General features: G+C 43.7%; 1 protein-coding gene across 1 annotated transcript in view; it reads right to left on the bottom strand.

The window, feature by feature from the left end:
* The window catches only part of vwa5b1 (von Willebrand factor A domain containing 5B1), a 365,847-nt gene that overhangs the window by 278,255 nt on the left and 78,312 nt on the right, over positions 1 to 9,280 (bottom strand). The window contains exon 5 of the mRNA XM_037683802.1: positions 8,515 to 8,646. Coding sequence (XP_037539730.1) covers positions 8,515 to 8,646 — 132 coding nt within the window. The remainder of the gene's footprint in view (positions 1 to 8,514; positions 8,647 to 9,280) is intronic.

Raw genomic sequence — 9,280 nt, 5'->3', positions numbered from 1 at the left:
GGTTCACAAACACGTGGGTCTAGAACTAGTTAAAAAAGCTTTCCGCTTTCCATTAGTTCCCAATAGTTCACAGGTAATGACCGCGGAAGGAGTCATTAACCTAAAACTAAACTGGAACCAACGAGAACTGGTTCACCCGTTTCTCGTGATCCGAAACTTACCACATGCAACCTACATAGGCTCTGACATTTTGGTAAGGTTGGGTGTCCATGTGGACACCATCAACAAGGTGCTGTGGTCCCTAACACCAGCCACAAAGGATCCTCCTGTGCTAGACACAGCAAACCTTAAGGCTGGGCAGACCATTCCAGAGGCCTGCCAGGTTGCTAGCAACCAAACCACCACAGTACCACCTCAGGTGATTAACCTAATGGTGCGAATCCACATCGTAGCACGACAAGCTATTAGCCATAAACAGGCATATTTTCAACCTTCTCCTGCGTTTTTCAACTTGGGGCTGTCCGTGGAAGCCACGAACCAAGTGAGCCTTGACTCCAGGACCACATCTGTTGCTGTGTGTAACACAGGCATGGATGAGGTGATGATCCCAAAAAACACTATGCTAGGATGGTTGATTTCCACTGATTTTCATGATTTTGAACTAGGAATTCCATTTCTGGGAGGACTCCCAGATAACCTGGTACCAAGTCAAGAAACTGGGCCAGTATGGTTCACAAAACCAACACAGGCCATAGCTCTTTTTTCAACCGATGACGTCGACCAAGGACCTCAAACCTATGGTGTCTTACCCATAGACAGGTCCGACGACTCAGAAAGGGATTCGTTGGAGCTCCCCAAAGAGCAAGAACCCTTATCGGTCTCATCACAGATTGAACAGGTGGTCGCCCAAGCCGACGCTCTGACATCTGATGAAGAAAGGGACAAACTTTGCCAAGTTCTTTTAAAATATGAAAAGTCATTTTCAACTGACTCAACAGATTGTGGGTTGACCTCACTCCACACAGTGAGCATCCTAACCCCACCCAACGCACCACCAACATTTGTCAGACAATACAAGATCCCTCTGGCAGCACATCAGCCTGTCCAGGAGATCGTTGATGACCTTTTGGTCAAAGGTATAATCAGACAATGTAATAGCACCTACTCTGCGCCTTTATGGCCAGTTTTAAAACCGAATGGTAAGTGGAGACTTACCATAGACTACAGAAAGCTAAATAAACAAGTCCCCTTATCCAGGTGGCCAATGACTCAGCTCCAATAGGAACTGCCAAAGGTCACCGATGGTAAGTACTTCTCTACCCTCGACGTTGCCTCTGGTTTTTGGACCATCCCTGTGCGCGCCGAGGACCAAAACAAACTAGCTTTCATTTTTGGCAGCCGACAATACACCTTTACCAGGTGTCCCTTTGGCTACGCTAACTCACCTGCAGAGTTCAACATCTTTTTGAACAAAGCATGTCCAGACGCCCACGAGCGTGGGACACTGATCTACGTGGACGACATCCTTTTGAGGCAGCCAACACTGGACTCTCATTTGGCTGAGATCGACCACGTCCTAAATCAGCTAACAACTGCTGGTGCTAAAATCTCACTGTCAAAGTGCCAGTGGTGCAGAACCAAGGTGGACTACGTTGGCCTCCTAGTAGGTCCGGACAGAGTACAACCACAATTGACTCGCACCCAAGGCCTAGACAACCTCAAAGTCCCCACCAATCTCATAGAACTACAGAGTTTTCTGGGAGTGTGTAATTACTCACGCCAGTTCATAGAGCATTATGCGGACCTCGCAAAGCCACTGACTGAACTCTTAAAGAAAGACGTCCCATTTGTCTGGACTGATACACAGCAGCAGGCAATGAACGCTCTTAAAGACAGGCTCAAGTTAGCCCCATGTCTAGTCTACCCAGACTACAACAAAGAGTTTTACTTGGAAGTGGGCTTCTCAAATCACTGCATAAGTGCAGGTCTGTACCATATACACGACAAAGACAAGCATGTTGTGGCCTACGCCAGCAAAACAATGGCAGGCCCTGAACTAAGGTATTCAGACTGTGAGAAGGCTCTACTGACCACTGTGTGGGCAGTGAAACATTTCTCCTGCTATATTGGTGGACAGAGGATTATTGTTGAAACACAACACCAGCCTGTAACGTTTCTAAACAGCCAACGCATCAGAGATGGTGTGGTGACAAACTCACGTGTAGCCACATGGCTTATGGCACTTCAGAGTTTTAACCTAGACATCCACTACGGTCAAAATAAGAAGTCACACTTGGGCACTGATTTGGCAATCTGCCAAGAATGTACACAGGATGTACCAGCCACCCAACATCCAGTTGTGAGTAAACCCTCAGTAGCCGAGGACCCAAATCACCACTTCTTTGATAGCAATATCTGTAAAGATATGGCGACATTGTACGTGGATGGATGCTCATTCCACCACGAGAAAATCTGCAAAGCAGGTGTTGGAGGAGTCCTCCTCCAAGACCAAGAACAGATCACATTTGGCTATAAATTAGGCTCTCAGTCTTCTCAGTACGCTGAGATAGCAGGAATCCTAATAGGCCTACGGATGGCGGTGGAACGCTCCATCCAGATGCTAGTCATCTGCACTGATTCTAACTATGCTCGACTTAGTTTCTTGTGTCATCTCGCTCTGTGGAAACAGAACGGTTTTCTCACAAGCAACAAAAAGGTGGTCAAACACAAAGAGTTTTTCATGACATGTGATCACTTAGTGACATCACATGATCTACAGATCTTCTGGAAGAAAGTTCCAGGACATTCCAGAGTCCCAGGCGATGACAAGCACTACAATGACCTTGCAGACTCCCTAGCCAAGGGAGGAGCCGTTGACGGGCCCACGTGGTCCTTTGACCCCTCCTGGCTACTCAACACTCAGTCGACACAACCTACAGCTGAGGTAATGGCAGTCACACGTGCACAAGCTGCAGCTAAACCTGCTGATAACACAGTTTCTGTACGCCCAATACTGACTGACCCAGACATTTTCCAACTTCAGAAGTTGGATCCTGCAATTAACTCGATGATACTGTATCTGACTGACCCAGACAAATACACTCCATCGAAAGGCGAACTGGATTCCAATCCTGACCTTAAAGTCCTCTTTCAGCTGCGCAAACAGTTAAAACTACTTAAGGGCATCCTAACTTTTGCTCATGGACGGACGTCCTCACCCGTGTTCGTGGTCCCCCATGACCACAGGGGGGTGATGTTAGTTCATGCACATGACCTTCCGTCCGCAGGACACAAGGGTGACAATGCCACGCTGAAAGCATTAAAACAGATTGCTTATTGGCCTGGAATGAAGAAGGATGTCAAAGACTACATAAAAGGGTGCCTGGTCTGTGGCCAGTTTCAGCCATCCAGACCACTCCACAGGGCACCACTGCATAGTAGAGGCATTGCATTTCCATGGTCGGACCTCCAGATTGACTGGGTTGGACCACTCACTAAGAGCTCTAGAGGAAATAAATATTTTCTCACGGTAACCTGCGCGTTTACCAAATGGGTAGAATGTCTACCAGCCCCTAATGACACAGCACAAACTACTGCTATGTTATTAATGAATCATGTATTCTCAAGGTTTGGACTTCCCCTCAGGGTGAACTCAGACCAAGGTACACACTTCAAGGTGAAGTAATGAAAGAACTGTGGAAGACGCTAGGCGTCAAAGCCAACTTCCATATTGGCTACCATCCACAGGCTTCAGGCCAGGTTGAGAGAGCAAACAGGACTGTGGTGAGTATTTTGAAAAAATACGTAGCCACAAACCACAAGGACTGGGACGTGAAACTCCCTCTGGTCCTCATGGCCATAAGGGCCACTCCACACACATCGACTGGCATCTCTCCTTTCGAGATGATGACGGGTCGACAAATGACTCTCCCTCTACACCTGTTGTACCAACCAGGCGATGCTGCCATGGCAACAGCCTACACTACACAACAATACATGAAAGACTTGGAAAAACACCTTAAAAACACTTTTGCTTTCGCCCAGAAAAACCTGGAAAAATCAGCTGAAGGACGCAAAGCGTACTACGACCAAAAAGCCTCTCACGAGGAACTCCAAGTGGGAGACAGGGTCTGGTACTACACGTTTGCCCCCACAACTGGGAGAAGAGAGTCCGGGACCCGAACTCTCGCCCGTAAACTGATGCCCAGATGGACTGGACCCCATCTGATAACAGACAAACTGTCTCCAGTTGTCTATCAGATAAAAATCAGTAAAGGCCAAAAAGAGCCAATTGTTAAATGGGTACATCGAAACCAGGTTAAACCACACAAGCTGTGCAAAGAAACAACTCCTACGGGACAGCGTGATTGAATCTGACAACCAGGGTGAGGAGGAGCAGTGAAACGATGTTTCTAGTTGCTTAGTCACTACTCTTGTCGATGTTGAAACGTTGTTTATTTGGTTTTGATATTTGTTTCTGAGCACCTCAGTAAGAATGGGTTTTGTATGTATTTTAGTTGGAGACTGTAAAGGACTTTAACTATGCCAACATGCAGTTCACTCGTTAAAACCTAATCGTTTAAGAGTCAATGTAGTCAATGCTACCTTAAGTACCATAACTTACATTGGTCTCACCATCTTCAAGCCGAACCTACTCAAACAATTCTATTCGGGGGGATAGCTAATTCTTTTTGATGAGTCTCGCCATAGACTCCAAAAACATTTATGGGGAAACCAAACACCCAATCTCAAGTCGTTCGTCTAAAAGGCAACAGACAAGTAAATCAACTATAGTGGCCATGTAAGTCTAACATAGACAAAGTTAGCAATGGTGGTATAGTTGGAACACCCTTCTATAGGTATAGACCCCTATAGCTACTCTTTTCAGCATGTTCCACCCCTTAACTGGTAGCTGTAGCTGTTCCCAATCATAATAGCTTACACACCAGGTGCATATAGGTTAAGGCCTTATGTAAAATCCCCTTCATAAGCCCACCTTAAACCACTTAATTGCATGACACATAGAACCAGAACGGCACCGACTGGACGTCACCCAGCGACGATCTTCGCTGGAGGGGACCTGCAATCCTGACCTTGGTCTCCAACCTGCATCCAGTGGCCGCATCTTCAGTTCAATCGAAGGGAATCTTCTACATGCTGATTAATCAACAACTCCAATCGTTGTGGAATTACCGTTGTGGATTATGACTTTTCCAATGGATTACATATTTTATATCCTTTATGTAATTTATTCTTGTTGATCTTTGTTCTTACTGTAAAGTGTCCTTGGGTGTCATAAAAGGCGCTTTTTAAATAAAATTATTATTATTATTATTATTATTATTATTATTATTATTAAACTCTCACACAAAACAAAACTGATTCTTCCCCCAAACAGCAGGGGAAGAATCAGTTTTGTTTTGTGCGTTTCCTTGACTGATGAAGCCTTCCGGATGGAAGGTGAAACGTTTCAGCAAAAAAAGAAACTGTCCAGATGACCTGACTGAAAATTGTTGGATTGTATACCTGGATTATTGAGGATGGGCCTTTTTCAACAAATCAAATGAGACTAAATCTGATAATGTTTGGAAACCATGAATGTCTCGTCCTCAGTGCTAAAGAGGAGTTTGACAAGCCACAGTTTAAATGCCTGCTTCTCTGATGGTGTGGGGGTGCATTAGTGCCTATGGCATGGTCATGGTTACACATCTGGAAAGACTGTACATATCTGTGTTCTGCTACCACCCAGACAACAGCATTTTCAGTGAAGGTCCTGCATATTTCAGCAAGACAAAAACCATACCTTTTTCAGCAGGACAATGTTCAACCACATGCTGCATCCAGTACAGCAGCATGGCTTTGTAGAGGAAGAGTTCTGGTACTGAACTGGCCTGTCTGCAGTCCAAACCTCTTCCCAGTTAAAAGAATCAGAAGGCCAAGAATATAGTAAAGAAGACCCAAGACTGTTGAACCGTTGGTGTCCTCCATCAGCCAGGAATGAGACAACTCTCCCCTCTAAAAACTCTACTCGGTTCCTAAAAACTAGGGATGGGGCCGATCTGATTGAGTATTGGTATCGGGCTCCGATACCAGCATAATTTACGTATCGGATTTTCCGATCCAACCTGCCGATATTTCCGATCCATGATTCATGTCTGTGGTTGCGCTGCACGTTGGCTTCAAACTATGGAATGGATTTCCTGAACGGAGGCGCGTCTCATGAACCCAGAGTAATAAGACCCGCCTCACATTCAGGAAATCCATTTCATAGTTTACAGCCAGCTACTACGTGCAGTAGCACTGTGGCTAACGGCTAACCAACTTTTCATCGAAACATTTACACCGTGTGGAAATATTTTACACTAGAAACACCACAAAACAAGACAGCAACGTGCAATGTCTGTAGAGTCATAGCACCACATTAAACTACGGTAAAGTTAGTTTTACGATGGACATTCGAGCTCCGGGGCTTCAGTTGTCTGTTATTTTCGTTCAGTCTGGAGAAGGCAGTCTGATTTCGGTCAGCCATGCTCAGTCTGACCCGCTCAGTCTGTCCGTGTTGGAGGAGGGGCAGAATGAGCGTGGCTGACCGAGATCAGACTGCTTGCTTCGGACTGAACAAGAAGAAGACATCGCTGGAGACCCGGAGCTCGAATGTTTACCGAGAAGTTGCTAAACTTCATCGTAATTAATGACCAACCACTATCAGTTGTAGAAAACAAAGGATTTTACAGCTTGATACTTGCAGCCAAGATATAGTTTATCCCCCAGGAGATACTTATCAGTACAACAGTAGGCAATCATAAAAAAACATATGATTTGAAAATTACAAGAAAATTATATATACATCCATCCATCCATCCATTATCTTTACCCGCTTATTCCATTTTGGGTCACGGGGGTCGCTGGTGCCCATGTCCAGCAATCACTGTGCGAGGGGCGGGGTACACCCTGGACAGGTTGCAAGTCCATCACAGGGCCACATAGAGACAAACGAGACAAACAACCATTCACTCTCCCACTCAAACCTAGGGACAATTTAGAGTTACCAATTAGCCTATGCATGTTTTTGATCTGTGGGAGGAAACCGGAGTACCCGGAGAAAACCCACGCATGCACGGAGAGAACATGCAAACTCCACCCAGAGGGCCCCTGGACCGGGGTTTGAACCAAGGACCTGCTCGCTGGGAGGCAGCAGCTCTGCCAGTTGCGCCACCGTGCTGCCCCACATATATATATATATATATATACATATACATATACATATATATATATATATATATATATACATATACATATATATATATGAACATATAAACAAACAAAAACAGCTACATTATAAAATGATGTAAATAACTAAAAACAGGAATGGCTGTTGGTTTATGCCATGAACTTAGTAGATGTTTAAAACCATTTAACATTTTATTTTATTTAATTCATTTATTCATTCATTTAAAAGAAACAAAACAAATTCATCAAAAAGAAAACATTGAATGAAAAGAGTGCAGAAAGAAGAAAAATCTTATTTCTGCTCCTTATTTAAAAAAATATTAAATAACTTTAAACAATCACTTAAATTAATCACTTTAATATCCACTTTAAAGCTAGGAATAAAAAGAAACATGTTTTGGGTTAGCAGAATTGAATTCTAACTTTAAAACCTATCCAACATTAATAAAACTTGCCTCAAGTTGTCTTTTTGGACATGCATGAATATATTTGTACAAATTGTACTTGAGAGGACATTATTACAGCCTCATATAAAATCAATGATGATCATGATATCGGAACTGGATCTGTATCGGTCGATATTTAGATTTAGGTATCGGGATCGGATCAGAAGTAAAACGGTGCATCCCTACTAAAAACATAAAATATCTCAAACATTTGATACATTTACAACATTCCATTGTTCCATCATGCATTAATGAGGTTTACAAAACACTGCTTTCTGTTTTTATTTACATTTCATACAACATACCAACTTTTTTTTTTCAAAATGGTTTCATTACATGTTTTATAATTGCCTTTGATAGTGTTACATTTAACTTGGCTGAATAAATCAGCCTCCCAACTGGTGCTTATAAAATAACTATGGTTTGATAAAAATTGACATTTTTCATGGTCAATCTGTTTCTACTGCAGCTCAGCCTTCTTCATTTCTCAGCTCAAACTGAGCATCCACCATGTTGTCTGAGCTGAATGGGCTCACTCTGTCCACAGGTCTGCTTGATAAGAGGCCAATGGACCCAGTGTGACCAGGCCTCATTCTTGCCTCATAGAGACAACCAGCCCACACATTTTATAGCTTAAGACAGCAGTAAGAGACAGAAAAGAGTTGTGTGTGTGTGTGTGTGTGGGGGGGGGGGGGGGGGGTTCCTAACACAGGACCTTGTTCTCCCTGAACAGGCACTCACACTCAGAGTGAGTCACCTTTCCCCTCATCTGATTACAGGCCACATGTTGCGGAACAAAAAAGGAGCTTAAAACCAATTTCAGAATATTTTACTTGTAAATTAATAAAGACAGACTGCAGGGTTGTGTTTGATGAGAGGTTTTAAGTTGTGGACATACCGCTGGGGTAGATGAGGATTTCAACAGGGAAGTCGTAAGTGTACTTGTCAGCTAGCGTGATGACGATGCTGGTGGCGGAGCGGGCCAAAGGGTCTGCATCGGCCCGGATGGCATGAGATGGGCTCTCCACACCTACACAGAGCAACACCCACATCAGATCAAACAACAAGTGGCTCCATGACAGCTGTTCATCAGTTCTTAACACATTTCTGAGCACGTTTCCAAAGGAAGATAACATGCAAGACTTCTTAAACACTGATGCTTTCCAGTGGAAGAAGGAAACTTAGAAAGTACCAACAATTTAAATCTGTGCGGCCTTTGAGGAGACTTTGGAAGAAAAATTATTTAGACAAGTCAAGAAAATGTATTCATCTTCCTGAAAACATGAAATATTACTAATAATGCCATCCCAAAACTCAAGCATAAAACGATTAATTAAATAACTGTTGCCAAAACATTCCAAATGTAATTTCAAACTATGTGTTCACAATAATCCAATATTTTTTCAGTCAGGTCATCTGGACAGTTTATTATTTTTTTTGTGCTGAAACGTTTCGCTTTCGATCCGGAAGGCTTCATCAGTCAAGGAAACAAACAACACTAAACTGATTCTTCCCCCAACAGCTTACTCCAAAGTGGAACAAACCAGTTATGTTGGTGCTAAGATGGTCTCTTTGTCACGCCCCCGCCTCCATTGCCGGCCCTCTTCCTTGTTGACAGTCGTGTCAAACTGGTTGAAACCAACAAAGTCCATGCTCAATAATCC

The sequence above is a fragment of the Nematolebias whitei genome, chromosome 11, assembly GCF_014905685.2.
Source record: "Nematolebias whitei isolate Nwh7 chromosome 11, NemWhi1, whole genome shotgun sequence".
Classification (NCBI taxonomy): Eukaryota; Metazoa; Chordata; class Actinopteri; order Cyprinodontiformes; family Rivulidae; genus Nematolebias; species Nematolebias whitei.
This window is presented reverse-complemented; position numbering and strand designations above follow the sequence as displayed.